Source organism: Oncorhynchus nerka, linkage group LG6, assembly GCF_034236695.1.
Source record: "Oncorhynchus nerka isolate Pitt River linkage group LG6, Oner_Uvic_2.0, whole genome shotgun sequence".
Lineage (NCBI taxonomy): Eukaryota > Metazoa > Chordata > Actinopteri > Salmoniformes > Salmonidae > Oncorhynchus > Oncorhynchus nerka.
This window is the reverse complement of record NC_088401.1, coordinates 83,994,801-84,017,743: the sequence shown is the minus strand read 5'-3', so window position 1 is coordinate 84,017,743 and position 22,943 is coordinate 83,994,801. Positions and strand designations below refer to the sequence as shown.

General features: G+C 36.5%; 2 protein-coding genes across 2 annotated transcripts in view; both read left to right on the top strand.

The window, feature by feature from the left end:
* Positions 1–1,256, top strand: part of LOC115124769 (annexin A6-like) — a 36,699-nt gene extending 35,443 nt beyond the window's left edge. The window contains 1 exon segment of the mRNA XM_065019972.1: positions 567–1,256. Coding sequence (XP_064876044.1) covers positions 567–626 — 60 coding nt within the window. The 3' untranslated portion in view covers positions 627–1,256.
* Positions 1,257–15,240: 13,984 nt separating this feature from the next.
* Positions 15,241–22,943, top strand: part of tnip1 (TNFAIP3 interacting protein 1) — a 94,680-nt gene continuing 86,977 nt past the window's right edge. The window contains exon 1 of the mRNA XM_065019970.1: positions 15,241–15,258. The gene's annotated coding sequence lies outside the window, so the exon portion shown is untranslated. The remainder of the gene's footprint in view (positions 15,259–22,943) is intronic.

Genomic DNA, 22,943 nt, shown 5'->3' with positions numbered 1-22,943 from the left:
AAGAACATTCAAAACAAAAGTGAAAAGATATTAGACAACGATAGGACAAAGGGACATAATATGACCGTCCGTATAATTCTATATGAGTGAGTGAAGTTTATTCTACATTCTACAGTTTATTCTACATAACAATACCCATCGTGCTCTTCCTCCCCCCCAGGGGGCGAGAGAGTATACCACGGGTATGACGTTGGTAACCAGTTTATAATAGCAATAAGACACCTCAGGGGTTTGTGATATATGGCCAATATATCACGGCTAAGGGCTGTGTCCAGGCAATCCGCGTTGCGTTGTGCATAATAACAGCCCTTAGCCGTGGTATATTGGCCATATACCACACCCCCTCGGGCCTTATTGCTTAATTATATAATATGTGATATAATAACGTATACTGTTCTGTTCGAACACTCAGTAAAAGAGGCACTAAATACTCCTTCCTCTCACTGTGTGTTCAATTTTGTGTTCAAAATTTGAATGTGTTCCAAATGGCCCCGTTTCCTAAATAGGCCATTTGGGACGGAGACTGTTTTAGTAAGTTCCTAAAAAGCTGTTGCTTCCTCTTTCAGGGTGATACCTCAGGGGACTACCGTAAGACCCTGCTGATGCTGTGTGGAGGACAAGACTAGAACCAGAACCACACAGCAGGCTTCCAGAAGGTTCTAGAACACCAGTGGAGCTTCTGGAACACTCTAGAACACCAACTGAAGCTGTCAATCTACCGGTCAACTGTGCTGTGCGTACATCCCCATTGAACCCCGTGGGGATAATCAGTCTGCTCTGTTTGTCCCACACCGCTGCCACTCCTCTGCCAAAAGTGACCTATGACCTCAACAGCCTCCCCAATATAGTCCCTGTTCCGTTCAGCCTTCCTAGCTTCCTTGAAGTAATCACAGATCTAATTTGGTTCAAGTGATTTTAGGGTGCTAACCTTGCAATACTTACACTTATCACTAACTAATGATGCATTTGTAAAGAAGTAGCCTGTCTTCTTCATGTCAAATCTTTCTTCTTCTTCTTTTTTTTTTTACAGAACTTCTGTAGTGTTAGTGTGTTTTACATTGAACGTGAGAGATAGGAAACTGCTTGCCTATATGTCTAACTGTCAACCTATTGAAGACTTATTTTTTTTGTATAGCGCTTCTACAATGCCATCAATAGGTCAATAGGTCAATAGGTCATCCATCCAATGAATACTGTATGGTTTTAGGAACGTTTACATTGTTTCGCCTGATAATTAAAGGGATGCGTCGTAGTTATGTGTTCTGTTTCCTTGTCTTTATTTGAAGACCGATTGGACTGATAAGATATGATCTATATTATGACAAATACATATAAACATGCATAAATGTTCTAACAGCATTGAATACATTTCAACCAAATTAGGTCCATATTGTGTGTAAAAATTAGGTCCATATTGTGTGTAAAAATTAGGTCCATATTGTGTGTAAAAATTAGGTCCATATTGTGTGTAAAAATTAGGTCCATATTGTGTGTAAAAATTAGGTCCATATTGTGTGTAAAAATTAGGTCCATATTGTGTGTAAAAATTAGGTCCATATTGTGTGTAAAAATTAGGTCCATATTGTGTGTAAAAATTAGGTCCATATTGTGTGTAAAAATTAGGTCCATATTGTGTGTAAAAAAATTAGGTCCATATTGTGTGTAAAAATTAGGTCCATATTGTGTGTAAAAATTAGGTCCATATTGTGTGTAAAAATTAGGTCCATATTGTGTGTAAAAAAAATTAGGTCCATATTGTGTGTAAAAATTAGGTCCATATTGTGTGTAAAAAATTAGGTCCATATTGTGTGTAAAAATTAGGTCCATATTGTGTAAAAATTGTCCATATTGTGTGTAAAAATTAGGTCCATATTGTGTGTAAAAATTAGGTCCATATTGTGTGTAAAAATTAGGTCCATATTGTGTGTAAAAATTAGGTCCATATTGTGTGTAAAAATTAGGTCCATATTGTGTGTAAAAATGCACATATTGTGTGTAAAAATTAGGTCCATATTGTGTGTAAAAATGCACATATTGTGTGTAAAAATTAGGTCCATATTGTGTGTAAAAATGCACATATTGTGTGTAAAAATTAGGTCCATATTGTGTGTAAAAATTAGGTCCATATTGTGTGTAAAAATTAGGTCCATATTGTGTGTAAAAATTAGGTCCATATTGTGTGTAAAAATTAGGTCCATATTGTGTGTAAAAATTAGGTCCATATTGTGTGTAAAAATGCACATATTGTGTGTAAAAATGCACATATTGTGTGTAAAAATGCACATATTGTGTGTAAAAATGCACATATTGTGTGTAAAAATGCACATATTGTGTGTAAAAATGCACATATTGTGTGTAAAAATGCACATATTGTGTGTAAAAATGCACATATTGTGTGTAAAAATTAGGTCCATATTGTGTGTAAAAATGCACATATTGTGTGTAAAAATTAGGTCCATATTGTGTGTAAAAATGCACATATTGTGTGTAAAAATTAGGTCCATATTGTGTGTAAAAATTAGGTCCATATTGTGTGTAAAAATGCACATATTGTGTGTAAAAATGCACATATTGTGTGTAAAAATTAGGTCCATATTGTGTGTAAAAATTAGGTCCATATTGTGTGTAAAAATTAGGTCCATATTGTGTGTAAAAATTAGGTCCATATTGTGTGTAAAAATTAGGTCCATATTGTGTGTAAAAATTAGGTCCATATTGTGTGTAAAAATTAGGTCCATATTGTGTGTAAAAATTAGGTCCATATTGTGTGTAAAAATTAGGTCCATATTGTGTGTAAAAATTAGGTCCATATTGTGTGTAAAAATGCACATATTGTGTGTAAAAATTAGGTCCATATTGTGTGTAAAAATTAGGTCCATATTGTGTGTAAAAATTAGGTCCATATTGTGTGTAAAAATTAGGTCCATATTGTGTGTAAAAATTAGGTCCATATTGTGTGTAAAAATTAGGTCCATATTGTGTGTAAAAATGCACATATTGTGTGTAAAAATTAGGTCCATATTGTGTGTAAAAATTAGGTCCATATTGTGTGTAAAAATTAGGTCCATATTGTGTGTAAAAATTAGGTCCATATTGTGTGTAAAAATTAGGTCCATATTGTGTGTAAAAATTAGGTCCATATTGTGTGTAAAAATTAGGTCCATATTGTGTGTAAAAATTAGGTCCATATTGTGTGTAAAAATTAGGTCCATATTGTGTGTAAAAAAAATTAGGTCCATATTGTAGGTCCATATTGTGTGTAAAAATTAGGTCCATATTTGTGTGTAAAAATTAGGTCCATATTGTGTGTAAAAATTAGGTCCATATTGTGTGTAAAAATTAGGTCCATATTGTGTGTAAAAATTAGGTCCATATTGTGTGTAAAAATTAGGTCCATATTGTGTGTAAAAATTAGGTCCATATTGTGTGTAAAAATTAGGTCCATATTGTGTGTAAAAATTAGGTCCATATTGTGTGTAAAAATTAGGTCCATATTGTGTGTAAAAATGCACATATTGTGTGTAAAAATTAGGTCCATATTGTGTGTAAAAATGCACATATTGTGTGTAAAAATTAGGTCCATATTGTGTGTAAAAATGCACATATTGTGTGTCCATATTGTGTGTCATTTGGCTGAGATATTTTGTAAAAATTAGGTCCATATTGTGTGTAAAAATTAGGTCCATATTGTGTGTAAAAATTAGGTAAACCAGAGCCATATTGTGCCCTGTAAAAATGCTACATAGGAATAGGGTGCCATTTGGTGTGTCAAAATGTTCACTATGTTTAGCTACCTGTGCTTCTGTGCAAAAATGATTAACTATTGATGTTGGTAAAAATGCACATATTGAATGAAACTGTAAAATGCACACCCTATTTGTGTGTAACCAGAATGGGTTCAGGTCAAGTGTGTGCACTATTTAGGAATAGGCACACTTTGTGTTTATATAATTCACTCAATGCCTCTCCACTGAACCAACAGTACATAAAAGTTAACCAATCTTTAAAAAACAGGATGTTGTATTCTTCTCAGTCCTCGTAAATACTGTGTCTCATTAAAGACGGGTTGATGGTCATCCAGTCATTATTGTAGATAAATTGCCATTTTCTTTTTAAATCACATCCATTTTGTTCTTTATTTCAACACTTTGGCAGGACATGAGAGATTAAATTATATATAATCTCTGGCATATACAGTTAGTGTAAAAATTAAGAACACCTGCTTTTTCCATTATTTTAGACTGGTGAAAGCTATGATTATGGAAGTCAATTTTTAAATCCATAAAACAGTGTGTATGAAGGGGTGAGACAGGTTAAACAAGGATTTGTTTTGTTGTTGTCCGCCATCAGATTGAATGTGTAAAAATTCAGTGTCTTTGAATATTAGTAGGTGCCAGGGTCACCGCTTTGTGCCAAGAACTTACTGGATTTTTCCATAGTTTGTGTGTAAAGAATGGTCCACCTCCCAAAGGGTCCAGCCATTGTGTGTAAAACATTAGGTCCATGGAATTGTACCCAATGTAGGAAAGGTGTTCTTAGGTCTCCGTGTATAGTTAATTATGTGTACAGTTAGAATCAGTGGAGGTCTGCTGAGGGGATGTAGTTGTCTGATAGAGGAGGTCCATATTGTGTGTAAAAATTAGGTCCATATTGTGTAATGTCTAAAAATGGAATGGCATCAAACACTGTAGAAACCATGTGTTTGAAAAATTCCTCTCCAGTCCATATCACGTGTGTGCCTCCAACCTTCTGTGGTTAAAATATAGAATGTCAGACTGTGACTAATTCACAATGTCTCAATCTGCTGAATGTAATGAGCTGTATAATGTACTGTATGATGTGTGTATAAAAATGTACTGTATAATGTATGATGTCCATATTGTATAATGTACTGTATAATGTATGAACTGTATGATGTATCCTGTATAATGTACTATATGATGTAAATGATGTTTGATGTACCATATGATGTATGATGTAAAACTTATGATCCATATTGTATAATGTACAGTATGATGTATAATGTCCAATGTTGTATGATGTATGAGGTATAATGTACTGTATAATGTTTGCACATATTGTGATGTATGATGTAAATGATGTATGATGTACTGTATGGTCCATATTGTATGATGTTCTGTATGATGTACTGTATGCATGATGTATGTATGATGTATGAACTGTGTGATGGACTGTATGATGTATGATGTACTGTATGAAAATGTACTCTATGATGTATACTGTAAAGTATGATGTACTGTATGATGTATGATTTACTGTATGATGTACCATATGATGTACTGTATGAATGAACTGTATGATGTATGATGTACTTTATGATTGTGTGTAAAAATGCGTTCATCCACCTCTGGCCTGTCTGCCTCCCTACCACTATCCCGCTCAGCCCAGTGTGTTGTAAAACCTTCCGGAGACACCTGAAACCCCACCTCTTTAGGAATACCTCCATATTGTCCCCTGAAAAAAATGCACTATACTGTGTGTAAAAATGCACATATTGTGTGTAAAAATGCAAATATTGTAAATGTAAAATGATGCATGATGTACTGTATGAATGATGTACTTTATATTGATGTACTGTATGAAAATGTACTGTATATTGTATGATGTACAATGATGTACTGTATGATGTGTGATGTATTATGTACTGTAATGTATGATGTCGTGTACTGTATGTTGTGATGTACTGTAATGTATGATGTACTGTATGTTGTATGATGTACTGTATGATGTTTGATGTCCATATGTATGATGTGTATGATGTAATATGATGTATGATACTGTATGATGTAAAACTGTATGATGTATGATGTACTGTGTGATGTAATGATGTATGATGTACCATATGTACTGTATGTTGTATGAAACTGTATGATGTACGATATGATGTACTGTATGATGTATGTTGTACTGTATGATGTATGATGTACTGTATGTTGTATGATGTACATATGATGTAATGTATGTTGTATGAATTATGCACTGTATGATTTCCTATATGATGTACTGTAAAATGCACATGATTGATGTGTAAAATGATGTACATGATGTTGATGTACTGTAAAAATGCACATGATGTGTGTAAAAATGTACATATTATGATGTAAATGATGCACTGTATGTTGTATGATGTACTGTAAGTTGTATGATGTACTATATGATGTACATGTTTATTGCACTGTAAAAATGCACATATTTGATGTAAAATGCACATGATATTGTATGATAAAAATGCACTGTATGATGTAAGATGTAAAATATATGATATACTGTATATTAGGGTATGTTGTATGATGTACTCTATGATGTATGATATACTGTATGATAAATTATGTATGATGTACTGTATGATGTATGATGTACTGTATTTAAAGCCCTGTGTTGTACAGTTTGTTGTACATGTACTCATGATATGATGCATGTTGTATGATGTACTGTATGATGCATGATGTATGATGTACTGTATGATGTACTATATATGATGTACTGTATGATAAATGATGTATGATGTACTGTATTATGTATGATGTGCTGTATAATGTATAATGTACTGTATAATGTATGATGTACTGTATGATGTATACTGTACAGTATGATGTACTGTATGATGTATGATTTACTGTATGATGTATAATGTATTGTATAATGTACTGTATGATGTATGATGTATGATGTACTTTATGATGTATGATGTACTGTATAATGTATGATGTACTGTATGATGTACTGTGGTTCACTGATGTTTAGTGTACTGTGTGATGTATGATGTACTTATGATGTATGATGTACAGTTCAATGATTAACTATATGATGTACTGAATGATATATGATGTACTGTGATGTATCATGTACTGCTTTATGAATGAATGAAACTCCCTACTGTATGATGTACTGTATGATGTATGATGTACTGTATGATGTATGATGTACTGTATGGTGTATGATGTACTGTTGAACCATGATGTACTGTGTGATTCAGATGAAGTGTATGATGTATGATGTATGATGTACTGAATGATATATGATGTACTGTATGATGTAGTTGATGTATGATGTACTGTATGATGTACCAATGTACTTATGAAAAAACAGGATGTTGTATTCTTACTCAGTCATATGATGTAAAATGATACTGATGTCTCATTATAATGTACTGTATGATGTTGATGCCCGTCATCCCAGTCATCAAAAGGGTATTACTGTATGAGATAAATTGTACCATTTTCTGTTTTAAATCACATCCATTTTGTTCTTTATTTGATACACTTTGATGTATGGTACTTTATGAGTATGATCTCTAATGATTATATATGATGTTTGGTACTGTATGATGTATGATGTTATGATGTACACATGATACTGTATGATGTATGACACCTGTATGATTTTATGTACTGTATGATGTACTGTATGATGTATGATGTACTATATGATGTACTGTATGTTGTATGATGTACTGTATGTTGTATGATGTACTATATGATGTACCCTGTATGATGTTTGATGTACTGTGATGTTTGATGTACTGTATGATGTACTATATGATAACTGTATGATAAATTTTAAATCCACTGTAAAAGATGTGTATGAATGATATACTGGGGTGAGACAGGTTAAACATGAGGATTTGTTTTTTGTATGATGTACTGTATGATTCAGAGGGTGAATGGTACTGTGTAATGTTTGATGTCATGATGTCTTTGATATGTATGGGTATGATGTACTGTAGGTGCCAGGGTTTGTTGTATGATGAACTGCTATGATTTGATGTACAGTTTGTTGTATGATGTACTGTATGATGCATGATGTATGATGTACTGTATGATGTACTATATATGATGTACTGTATGATAAATGATGTATGATGTACTGTATTATGTACATGCTGTATAATGTATAATGTACTGTATAATGTATGATGTACTGTATGATGTATACTGTACAGTATGATGTACTGTATGATGTATGATTTACTGTATGATGTATAATGTATTGTATAATGTACTGTATGATGTATGATGTATGATGTACTTTATGATGATGATGTTCTTAATGTTTTGTACTGTATCCGTGTATAGTTAATTATGTGTACAGTTAGAATCAGTGGAGGCTGCTGAGGGATGTAAGTTGATGTACTGAATGATATATGATGTACTGTGTGATGTATCATGACATAACATATGATGTACTGAATGATATATGATGTACTGTATGGCACTGTATGATGTATGATGTACTGTATGATGTATGATGTACTGTATGGTGTATGATGTACTGTGTGATGTATGACTGTGTGATGTATGATGAACTGTATGATGTATGATGTATGATGTACTGAATGATAAACACTGTAGAAACCATGTGTTTGAAATCATTCCACTCATTCCTATCAGCCATTATCATGTATCCGTCCTCCTAACATATGATGTAAGAATGATATATGATTCTGTATGATGTTAATGATGTATGAATGATCATGATGTATGATGACTGTATGATGTATAATGTACAATGTCTCAGTATCTGCTGAATGTAATGAGATTTATAATGTATGTATACTGTACAGTATGATGTACTGTATGATGTATGATGTACTGTATAATGTATGATGTACTGTATGATGTATAATGTACTGTATAATGTATGATGTACTGTATGTTGTATAATGTACTGTATGATGTTTGATGTACTGTATGATGTATGATGTACTGTATGATGTACTATATGATGTACTGTATGATGTATGATGTACTGTATGATGTATAATGTACTGTATGATGTACTGTATGATGTATGATGTATAATGTACTGTATAATGTACTGTATGATGTATGATGTATATGATGTACTGTATGTTGTATATGATGTTTGATGTACTGTGATGTTTGATGTACTGTATGTGTATGTATGATGTACTGTATGATGTATGATGTACTGTATGATGTAAGATGTACTGTATGTTGTATGATGTTCTGTATGATGTACTGTATGATGTATGATGTACTGTATGATGTATGATGTACTGTATGATGATGGACTGTATGATGTATGATGTACTGTATGATGTATGATGTACTAATGTATACTGTATGATAAATTATGTATGATGTACTGTACAGTATGATGTACAGTTTGTTGTATGATTTACTGTATGATGTATACTGTATGTTGTATGATGTACTGATATGATGTATGATGTACTGTATGATGTATGATGTATGATGTACTGATAAATGATGTATGATGTACTGTATTTTATGATGTATAATGATGTACTGTATATGTATGATGTACTGTGATGTATTGTATGATGTACAGTATGATGTATGATTTACTGTATGATGTAATGATGTATTATGTACTGTATATTGATGTATGATGTACTTTATGATGTATGATGTACTGTATAATGTATGATGTACTGTATGATGTACTGTATGATGTATGATGTACTGTATGTATGATTATGATGTACTGTATGATGTATGATGTACTGTATGATGTATCTATATGATGTATGATGTACTGAATGATATATGATGTATGTGATGTATCATGTACTGCATAACATATGATGTACTGAATGATGTATGATGTACTGTATGATGTACTGTATGATGTATGATGTACTGTATGTATGATGTACTGTATGGTGTATGATGTACTGTGTGATGTATGATGTACTGTGTGATGTATGATGTACTGTATGATGTATGATGTGATGTACTGAATGATATATGATGTATGTATGATGTACTGTATGATGTATGATGTACTGTATGATGATGTACTGTATGATGTATGTATCATGTACTGTAACATATGATGTAATGAATGATATATGATGTACTGTATGATGTATGATGTACTGTGTGATGTATGATGTACTGATGTATGATGTATGATGTATGATGTACTGTATGATGTATAATGTACTGTATGATGTACTGATATGATGTACTGTATGATGTATGATTTACTGTATGATGTATGATGTACAGTATGATGTACTGTATGATGTATGATGTACTGTATGATGTATGATTACTGTATGATGTATGATGTACTGTATGTTGTATGATGTACTGTATGATGTATGATGTACTGTATGATGTACTATATGATGTACTGTATGATGTATGATGTACTGTATGATGTATTATGTACTGTATGATGTACTGTATGATGTACTGTATGATGTATGATGTACTATATGATGTACTGTATGTTGTATGATGTACTGTATGTTGTATGATGTACTATATGATGTACTGTATGTTGTATTATGCACTGTATGATGTTTGATGTACTGTGTGATGTTTGATGTACTGTATGATGTACTATATGATATACTGTATGATAAATTATGTATGATGTACTGTATGATGTAAGATGTACTGTATGATATATGATATACTGTATGGTGTAGGGTATGTTGTATGATGTACTCTATGATGTATGATATACTGTATGATAAATTATGTATGATGTACTGTATGATGTATGATGTACTGTATGTATGATGTATGTAATGTTTGATGTACTGTATGATGTACTATATGTACTGTATGATAAATTATGTATGATGTACTGTATGATGTATGATGTACTGTATGGTGTACAGTTTGTTGTATGATGTACTCTATGATGTATGATGTACTGTATGTTGTATGATGTACTGTATGATGCATGATGTATGATGTACTGTATGATGTACTATATATGATGTACTGTATGATAAATGATGTATGATGTACTGTATTATGTATGATGTGCTGTATAATGTATAATGTACTGTATAATGTATGATGTACTGTATGATGTATACTGTACAGTATGATGTACTGTATGATGTATGATTTACTGTATGATGTATAATGTATTGTATAATGTACTGTATGATGTATGATGTATGATGTACTTTATGATGTATGATGTACTGTATAATGTATGATGTACTGTATGATGTACTGTATGATGTATGATGTACTGTATGGTGTACTGTGTGATGTATGATGTACTGTATGATGTACTGTATGATGTATCATGTACTGCATAACATATGATGTACTGAATGATATATGATGTACTGTGTGATGTATCATGTACTGCATAACATATGATGTACTGAATGATATATGATGTACTGTATGATGTACTGTATGATGTATGATGTACTGTATGATGTATGATGTACTGTATGGTGTATGATGTACTGTGTGATGTATGATGTACTGTGTGATGTATGATGAACTGTATGATGTATGATGTATGATGTACTGAATGATATATGATGTACTGTATGATGTACTGTATGATGTATGATGTACTGTATGATGTATAATGTACTGTATGATGTATCATGTACTGTATGATGTATAATGTACTGCATAACATATGATGTAATGAATGATATATGATGTACTGTATGATGTATAATGTACTGTATGATGTATGATGTACTGTGTGATGTATCATGTCCTGCATAACATATGATGTAATGAATGATATATGATGTACTGTATGATGTACTGTATAACGTATGATGTACTGTATGATATATGATGTACTGTATAACGTATGATGTACTGTATGATTTACTCTATGTGATGAGCTGTATTTGTGAGTGCAGCTGTTGTCAAGCCGTCTCAGAGTTAAAAGCGGAAAGAAGATAAAAAGGGTTTTGAGAGAGGAGGAAATCCCCTACATCAGGCCAAGAGAGAGTCTGCACCGTGCAGCAGCCCAACACTGTTCATTTAAACTGCACCGTGCAGCAGCCCAACACTGTCCATTTAAACTGCACCGTGCAGCAGCCCAACACTGTCCATTTAAACTGCACCGTGCAGCAGCCCAAAACTGTCCATTTAAACTGCACCGTGCAGCAGCCCAACACTGTTCCACCGTGTGTGCAGCAGCCCAACACTGTTCATTTAAACTGCACCGTGCAGCAGCCCAACACTGTTCATTTAAACTGCACCGTGCAGCAGCCCAACACTGTTCATTTAAACTGCACCGTGCAGCACAACACTGTTCATTTAAACTGCACGTGCAGCAGCCCAACACTGTTCATTTAAACTGCACCCAGCAGCCCAACACTGTTCATTTAAACTGCACCGTGCAGCAGCCCAACACTGTTCATTTAAACTGCACCGTGCAGCAGCCCAACACTGTTCATTTAAACTGCACAGCAGCCCAACACTGTTCATCTAAAGCAGCAGCCCAACTGTTCATTTAAACTGCACCGTGCAGCAGCCCAACACTGTTCATCTAAACTGCACTGCAGCAGCCCAACTTCCATTTAAACTGCACCGTGCAGCAGCCCAACACTGTTCATTTAAACTGCACCGCAGCAGCCCAACACTGTTCATTTAAACTGCACCGTGCAGCAGCCCAACACTGTTCATTTAAACTGCACAGCAGCCCAACACTGTTCATTTAAACTGCACCGCAGCAGCCCAACACTGTTCATTTAAAACTGCAGCAGCCCAACACTGTCCATTTAAACTGCAGCAGCCCAACACTGTTCATTTAAACTGCACCGTGCAGCAGCCCAACACTGTTCATTTTGCACCGTGCAGCAGCCCAACACTGTTCATTTAAACTGCACCGTGCAGCAGCCCAACACATTTTCATTGCAGCAGCCCAACACTGTTCATCTAAACTGCACCGCAGCAGCAACTGTTCATTTAAAGCCAGCAGCCCAACACTGTTCATCTTTGCAGCAGCCCAACTGTCCATTTAAACTGCACCGTGCAGCAGCCCAACACTGTTCATTTAAACTGCACCGTGCAGCAGCCCAACACTGTTCATCTAAACTGCACCGTGCAGCAGCCCAACTGTCCATTTAAACTGCACCGTGCAGCAGCCCAACACTGTTCATTTAAACTGCACCGTGCAGCAGCCCAACACTGCGCAGCAGCCCAACTGTCCATTTAAACTGCACCGTGCAGCAGCCCAACACTGTTCATTTAAACTGCACCGTGCAGCAGCCCAACACTGTTCATTTAAACTGCACCGTGCAGCAGCCCAACACTGTTCATTTAAACTGCACCGTGCAGCAGCCCAACACTGTTCATTTAAACTGCACCGTGCAGCAGCCCAACTGTCCATTTAAACTGCACCGTGCAGCAGCCCAACACTGTTCATTTAAACTACACCGTGCAGCAGCCCAACACTGTTCATTTAAACTGCAGCAGCACACTGTTCATTTAAACTGCGTGCAGCAGCCCAACACTGTTCATTTAAACTGCACCGTGCAGCAGCCCAACACTGTCCATTTAAACTGCACCGTGCAGCAGCCCAACACTGTTCATTTAAACTGCACCGTGCAGCAGCCCAACACTGTTCATTTAAACTGCACCGTGCAGCCCAACTGTCCATTTAAAGCACCGCAGCAGCCCAACACTGTTCATTTAAACTGCACCGTGCAGCAGCCCAACACTGTTCATTTAAACTGCACCGTGCAGCAGCCCAACACTGTTCATTTAAACTGCACCGTGCAGCAGCCCAACACTGTTCATTTAAACTGCACCGTGCAGCAGCCCAACACTGTTCATTTAAACTGCACCGTGCAGCAGCCCAACACTGTCCATTTAAAACTGCAGCAGCCCAACACTGTTCATTTAAACTGCAGCAGCCCAACACTGTTCATTTAAACTGCACCGTGCAGCAGCCCAACACTGTTCATTTAAACTGCACCGTGCAGCAGCCCAACACTGTTCATTTAAACTGCACCGTGCAGCAGCCCAACACTGTTCATCTAAACTGCACCGTGCAGCAGCCCAACTGTTCATTTAAACTGCACCGTGCAGCAGCCCAACACTGTTCATCTAAAACTGCAGCACAACTGCAGCAGCAGCCCAACACTGTTCATTTTAAACAACACCGTGCAGCAGCCCAACTGTCCATTTAAACTGCACCGTGCAGCCCAACACTGTTCATTTAAACTGCACCGTGCAGCAGCCCAACACTGTTCATTTAAACTGTCCATTTAAACTGCACCGTGCAGCAGCCCAACACTGTTCATTTAAACTGCACCGTGCAGCAGCCCAACACTGTTCATTTAAACTGCACCGTGCAGCAGCCCAACACTGTTCATTTAAACTGCACCGTGCAGCAGCCCAACACTGTTCACCGCAGCAGCCCAACTGTCCATTTAAACTGCACCGTGCAGCAGCCCAACACTGTTCATTTAAATACACCTGCAGCAGCCCAACACTGTTCATTTAAACTGCAGCAGCCCAACACTGTTCATTTAAACTGCACCGTGCAGCAGCCCAACACTGTTCATTTAAACTGCACCGTGCAGCAGCCCAACACTGTCCATTTAAACTGCACCGTGCAGCAGCCCAACACTGTTCATTTAAACTGCACCGTGCAGCAGCCCAACACTGTTCATTTAAACTGCACCGTGCAGCAGCCCAACACTGTTCATTTAAACTGCACCGTGCAGCAGCCCAACACTGTTCATTTAAACTGCACCGCAGCAGCCCAACACTGTTCATTTAAACTTGCAGCAGCCCAACACTGTTCATATAAACTGCACCGTGCAGCAGCCCAACACTGTTCATATAAACTGCACCGTGCAGCAGCCCAACACTGTTCATCTAAACTGCACCGTGCAGCAGCCCAACACTGTTCATTTAAACTGCACCGTGCAGCAGCCCAACACTGTTCATTTAAACTGCACCGTGCAGCAGCCCAACACTGTTCATTTAAACAAAGACAACAACCGCACAGTTATCCCTATTTCATGTTAATTATTATACATTCATAGATTTTTTTATTTATTTAACTAGACAAGTTTAATATAAATGAGATTAAACTTGGTTATTAGGCCTTATACTGTATGGACATTCATTTCTGTGTTATGTAAACTAAATGTGCAAAGAGACATTTAATGTCATTTCCAGCACACTTTAGTTTTGATTCATAAAGAGTACATTGCAACACTAGTATTCCTGTGTAGAATATAACTAACACATTCAGCAACAGACTGGGAGTATTTTGTGTCTGTTTCGCTGGTTGTGTAGTCCACTTTAGGCCAGACTACACTACTGCGCAGTTAGACGGAACCCAGGTCGTCCTGCTCTGTTCTCTTCTGTTTAGGCTATGAACTGTATCAGGCCCTTTTCTCTATGTGGGAATTCCCCATGTCTCTCTAAAAACATTGAAATAGCTTCCCCCTTTATTCACCAATTTCCTTAAAATGCGTCTCTCGGACACACGCTCAATGTGTGGGTGAGTTTATGTTTGTTCGCTTTTTTCCAAATTGTATATATAGATGTCATTTTTGTTTGATGTTATAAGAGAGTTTGTCTAGGTTATAAAGAGTCCTGTGTTGAAGCGTTTTGACTCTGACTTGGTCACGCTGAATGAATCATCTAATGTGTGCGTACATGGGCGAATCAAGTTAGTTAAAAAAAATGCAATTTGATTTGTGAATTATTGTTAATATTAAATAGGTTAATTTAATCTAAAATAAAAATTATAATTATTTCAGACAAATACATCAAAAATATAAATATGTTTTGATGTTTATTTTACTAGGAAAGTCAGTTAAGAACAAATTCCTCATTTCAATGACAGCCTAGGAACAGTGGGTTAACTGCCTTGTTCAGGGGCAGAACGACAGATTTTTACCTTGTCAGCTTAGGGATTCGATCCAGCAACCTTCCGGTTACTGGCCCAACGCTCAAACCACGAGGCTACCTGCCACCCCCAATGTAATATGGTATAAAAACATTTAATTCCATTGATGTGATGTCATAGTTTCTCTTTGACTGATTCGATTTTTTAAAAATGGCTTACCTTAGTATGAGAGTAATTATAGGTCATATTTGTTGTTTAAAAAAAAAATACATCCGAAATTATAACATGACATTTCTGTAATCACCCCCCCCCCAAAAAAAAAGATAAACATGTTACTATTGGTGTGCATTAACAGTAAATCTGAGTTATGAAAAACAAACCCTATACTGAACAGTGCAAATATCAGCCAGCTTTTCCAGACTTCCATTCAGCACATATCCAACCAAGCTACAGTCCAGGTGTGGACTTTTCACAGTATTTTGTTCTTGAGGAGAAGCCAAACGTGAGCCATGTATTGCAGCAAATTCTTTGACGTTCATTCCTACAAAGAAGAAAATACATTTTGATAACTTTTGATATTTAAAATATATTAATTTAAATGTTTTTGTGAAACTTGAATGACCGAAGTGCACAAGACCGAAATGAGAAACTGACCCAAATCGTCCTCAAAACGGCACAAATTAAGAAAAAAAATGGTGATTTGCGTTAGATCTGGCGTGATTTTCAATGTTTTCTCATAACTGACGACCCACTTCTCACATGGCCACGGGCCACTAGATCAAGGGCCAGTATCCACCTGGACAGATGAATCTGAGTCCTGGACTAAAAAAATATTTCAATGGAGATTGGAGATTTGCGTTAGATCTGGCTCCATCTATTCTACTCTACTCTATTCTATTCTACTCTACTGTGCTCTATTCTATTCTACTCTACTGTACTCTATTCTATTATACTCTACTGTACTCTATTATACTCTATTATATTATACTCTACTGTATTATACTCTACTCTGTTCTATTATACTCTACTGTACTCTATTCTAATCTATTCTACTTTACTGAACTCTATTCTACTCTACTGTACTCTATTCTATTATGCTATACTGAACTCTATTCTACTCTACTGTACTCTATTCTACTTTACTGTACTCTATTCTACTCTATTCTATTATACTATACTGTACTCTATTCTACTGTACTCTATTCTACTCTACTGTACTCTAGTCTACTCTATTCTATTATACTCTACTGTACTCTATTCTACTCTATTCTATTATACTCTACTGTACTCTAGTCTACTCTATTCTACTATACTTTACTGTACTCTATCCTGCTCTACTGTACTCTATTCTACTTTACTGTACTCTATTCTACTCTACTGTTCTCTATTCTATTATACTCTACCGCACTCTATTCTACTATACTTTACTGTACTCTATCCTGCTCTACTGTACTCTATTCTATTCTACTCTACTGTACTCTATTCTATTTTACTTTACTGTACTCTATTCTACTTTACTGTACTCTATTCTACTCTACTGTACTCTAGTCTACTCTACTGTACTCTATTCTGCTCTACTGTACTCTATTCTACTCTATTTTACTGTACACTATTCTACTCTATTCTGCCCTACCGTACTCTACTATTCTACTATATTCTGCTCTACCGTACTCTACTATTCTACTCTATTTTGCTCTACCGTACTCTACTATTCTACTATATTCTGCTCTACCGTACTCTACTATTCTACTATATTCTGCTCTACCGTACTCTACTATTCTACTATATTCTGCTCTACCGTACTCTACTATTCTACTATATTCTGCTCTACCGTACTCTACTATTCTACTATATTCTGCTCTACCGTACTCTACTATTCTACTATATTCTGCTCTACCGTACTCTACTATTCTACTATATTCTGCTCTACCGTACTCTACTATTCTACTATATTCTGCTCTACCGTACTCTACTATTCTACTATATTCTGCTCTACCGTACCTATTCTACTATACTCTACTATTACTATTCTATATTCTGCTCTACCGTACTATTCTACTATATTCTGCTCTACCATACTCTACTATGCTCTACTATATTCTGCTATATTCTACCGCTATTTTCTACTCTACTATTCTACTATATTCTGCTCTACCATACTCTACTATTCTACTATATTCTGCTCTACCATACTCTACTATTCTACTATATTCTGCTCTACCATACTCTACTATTCTACTATATTCTGCTCTACCATACTCTACTATTCTACTATATTCTGCTCTACCATACTCTACTATTCTACTATATTCTACTATATTCTGCTCTACCATATTCTACTATTCTACTATATTCTGCTCTACCATACTCTACTATTCTACTATATTCTGCTCTACCATACTCTACTATTCTACTATATTCTGCTCTCTACCATACTCTACTATTCTACTATATTCTACTATATTCTGCTCTACCATACTCTACTATTCTACTATATTCTGCTCTACCATACTCTACTATTCTACTATATTCTAGTATATTCTGCTCTACCATACTCTACTATTCTACTATATTCTGCTCTACCATACTCTACTATTCTACTATATTCTGCTCTACCATACTCTACTATATTCTGCTCTACCGTACTCTACTATTCTACTATATTCTGCTCTACCATACTCTACTATTCTACTATATTCTACTATATTCTGCTCTACCATACTCTACTATTCTACTATATTCTGCTCTACCATACTCTACTATTCTACTATATTCTAGTATATTCTGCTCTACCATACTCTACTATATTCTGCTCTACCATACTCTACTATTCTACTATATTCTGCTCTACCATACTCTACTATTCTACTATATTCTGCTCTACCATACTCTACTATTCTACTATATTCTGCTCTACCATACTCTACTATATTCTGCTCTACCGTACTCTACTATTCTACTATATTCTGCTCTACCATATTCTACTATATTCTACTATATTCTGCTCTACCATACTCTACTATTCTACTATATTCTGCTCTACCATACTCTACTATTCTACTATATTCTGCTCTACCATACTCTACTATTCTACTATATTCTGCTCTACCATACTCTACTATTCTACTATATTCTACTATATTCTGCTCTACCATATTCTACTATTCTACTATATTCTGCTCTACCATACTCTACTATTCTACTATATTCTACTATATTCTGCTCTACCATACTCTACTATTCTACTATATTGTGCTCTACCATACTCTACTATTCTACTATATTCTGCTCTACCATACTCTACTATTCTACTATATTCTGCTCTACCATACTCTACTATTCTACTATATTCTAGTATATTCTGCTCTACCATACTCTACTATTCTACTATATTCTGCTCTACCATACTCTACTATTCTACTATATTCTGCTCTACCGTACTCTACTATTCTACTATATTCTGCTCTACCATACTCTACTATTCTACTATATTCTGCTCTACCATACTCTACTATATTCTACTATATTCTGCTCTACCATACTCTACTATTCTACTATATTCTGCTCTACCGTACTCTACTATTCTACTATATTCTGCTCTACCATACTCTACTATATTCTGCTCTACCGTACTCTACTATTCTACTATATTCTGCTCTACCATACTCTACTATTCTACTATATTCTGCTCTACCATACTCTACTATTCTACTATATTCTGCTCTACCATACTCTACTATATTCTACTATATTCTGCTCTACCGTACTCTACTATTCTACTATATTCTGCTCTACCGTACTCTACTATTCTACTATATTCTGCTCTACCATACTCTACTATATTCTGCTCTACCGTACTCTACTATTCTACTATATTCTGCTCTACCATACTCTACTATTCTACTATATTCTGCTCTACCGTACTCTACTATTCTACTATATTCTGCTCTACCGTACTCTACTATTCTACTATATTCTAAACCAGTGAGCCAATGTTCAAGATAAGCAATAAAACAAAATTACTCTTGTTTAGCAAGACAACATTTTATGCTTTTCTTGATTCACAATATAAACATGTTTTGTTGGTTACGTAAACGCCAAATGTAAATTTTTGCAGCGCTAGAAGATTAATGTTGTCGAAAAACAGATTTGATTAAGCTTTAGCTCAGCGGGCTAACATTGTCTTTAGTCCCAACTGGGTTTGAATCTAGGTTGTCTGCGTGACACACGACTGGGTTTGATGGAAAGGGAAGAATGAAACCCAGTCGTGTGTCACGCAGACAACCTAGATTCAAGTTTTAACCATTGTGATGGTTACCTGGCCTGACATGAGTGAACTGTTGTGTCGCCCCCAGGGCCGCAAACAAAGTTTTTCAGTCTTGTAGGCCTTAAGGTTGGTTATGGCCAGGGTTGGCTATTTTAATTTGACCTTTATTTAACTAGGAAAGTCAGTTAAGAACAAATTCTTATTTTCAATGACAGCCTAGGAACAGTGGGTTAACTGCCTGTTCAGGGGCAGAACGAGAGATTTGTACCTTGGCAGCTCGGGGATTTGAACTTGCAACCTTCCAGGTACTAGTCCAACGATTTAACCACTAGGCTACCCTGCCGCCCCGGCTAGGTTACTTTCTAAATGTAATGTGTTACAGTTTCTAGTTACCAGTCCAAAATTGCAATCAGTAATGTAAATTTGGGATTACCCAAACTCAGTAATGTAATCTGATTACATTCAGATGACCTTCCCTTTAAGAGGTATTAATTAGAAGATAAAAAGGATCTATAAAACACATTTGGTACGTTATCATAGTGGTCCCTGATTTGTAGTCAGATTCGCTCAGGTGGAACAAACTTAAACTTGCGTTTCTTTTCAATGCTGAATTGAATGTCATTTAGAAAACATCCTTTCAGAATTTAAAAGTAATCCAAGAAGTAATCATCTAGTTTTTCAAAAGTAGCGATAATCTGATTACAATATGTTTGCTGGTAATGTAACTGATTACAGTTACTGTTTAAAAAAAAATCTGAATACATTACTCCTCAACCCTGAATATGGTGTCCAATGGGTCCCACAGACCATAGAGAATGAGAGAGGCCTCTAGTGGCCAAAAGGCTGTGTTAGCATGGCCAGCGCAATTTAGGGCTTCCACCATTTTAATGTAGTCAACTAGTTGGACTTCCAACTTCATTGACTGATCCCTGTTGGTGACTCTGTAGGACTCATGTCCAACCGGGACATCAGGAGGGATCAGCCAATCGTGAAGAAGAAAATGTATGTCTTCAAAATGGAGAGCCTCAATGACGCTGCCCGTGCGGTCACAGACGCCATACTGGCACAGATACAAAAATTAGTGCTCTATCTATCTCTATGGTGCAGACGCACTGTCTCACCTATTTTGGTCAATAGCAGTTCATGTTTAGGCATTATTTTCTTTTCATTATTGGTTTTGGTTGCATCTAGTGTTTGGAGGTCACCCATCATGGGATTCCAATCTTTATCAAGGTTGTTCCAAAGTTCATTGTGCATAGATAGAACATCATGGAAATAATAATTCAGCCTATTGTAGAGCTTTTAAAGAAGTAGTGAAGTCTATGTGACTGTACTACAGCCTCTCCCTAGAGGTGTGGAGCTGTGAAGGAGTAGTGAAGTCTATGTGACTGTACTACAGCCTCTCCCTAGAGGTGTGGAGCTGTAAAGGAGTAGTGAAGTCTATGTGACTGTACTACAGCCTCTCCCTAGAGGTGTGGAGCTGTGAAGTAGTAGTGATGTCTATGTGACTGTACTACAGCCTCTCCCTAGAGGTGTGCTGTAAAGGAGTAGTGAATGTGTGACTGTACTACAACCTCTTTCTAGAGGTGAGGAGCTGTGAAGGAGTAGTGAAGTCTATGTGACTGTACTACAGCCTCTCCCTAGAGGTGTGGAGCTGTGAAGGAGTAGTGAAGTCTATGTGACTGTACTACAGCCTCTCCCTAGAGGTGTGGAGCTGTGAAGGAGTAGTGAAGTCTATGTGACTGTACTACAGCCTCTGCCTATAGGTGTGGAGCTTTTGAAGTAGTAGTGAAGTCTATGTGACTGTCCTACAGCCTCTCCCTAGAGGTGTGCTGTAAAGGAGTAGTGAATGTGTGACTGTACTACAGCCTCTCCCTAGAGGTGTGCTGTAAAGGAGTAGTGAAGTCTATGTGACTGTACTACAGCCTCTACCTAGAGGTGTGGAGCTGTGAAGGAGTAGTGAAGTCTATGTGACTGTACTACAGCCTCTTTCTAGAGGTGTGGAGCTGTGAAGGAGTAGTGAAGTCTATGTGACTGTACTACAGCCTCTTTCTAGAGGTGAGCTGTAAAGGAGTAGTGAATTCTATGTGACTGTACTACAGCCTCTGCCTAGAGGTGTGGAGCTGAGAAGGAGTAGTGAAGTCTATGTGACTGTACTACAGCCTCTGCCTAGAGGTGTGGAGCTGTGAAGGATTAGTGAAGTCTATGTGACTGTACTACAGCCTCTTTCTAGAGGTGTGGAGCTGTGAAGGAGTAGTGAAGTCTATGTGACTGTACTACAGCCTCTTTCTAGAGGTGAGCTGTAAAGGAGTAGTGAATTCTATGTGACTGTACTACAGCCTCTGCCTAGAGGTGTGGAGCTGAGAAGGAGTAGTGAATTCTATGTGACTGTACTACAGCCTCTCCCTAGAGGTGTGGAGCTGTGAAGGAGTAGTGAATTCTATGTGACTGTACTACAGCCTCTGCCTAGAGGTGTGGAGCTGTGAAGGAGTAGTGAAGTCTATGTGACTGTACTACAGCCTCTCCCTAGAGGTGTGCTGTAAAGGAGTAGTGAATGTGTGACTGTACTACAGCCTCTGCCTAGACGTGTGGAGCTAATAGCTAGAATCCATAGTTGCTACATCCTTTTTTTTTTGACTAATAAATTAATGATATATACCCATTGATTCTTGAAGAATACAATTGGTAAATGCCTCATGAGATTAGTTTAACTGTCTACCCCATCTGAACCCGAAATATAAACTTGTTTTACTCCAATGTTTGTAAACAATTTAAGAATAAACTAACACTGTATAGCCTCATAACAATAAGTTATATCATGGATGGTCAGTCCTCCTTGCATCTACAGCTCTGTCTATGAATTGGAGAATGGTTACAATGACTCCAGGTCCATATCAGAGGCCTGATAACAAAGTGTGTTGTCTGCTTTGTTATTGTTTCAGCTAACCGTTGTAGCTTTGAAGCCCTGGTGGTAGAAGGTAACCGGTCAAATCCTTACTCTGACTGTAGTCGTGCAGTCCCAATCCCTACATTACCAAGGTTTGGAGCAAAACCCTGCACTGTCTCT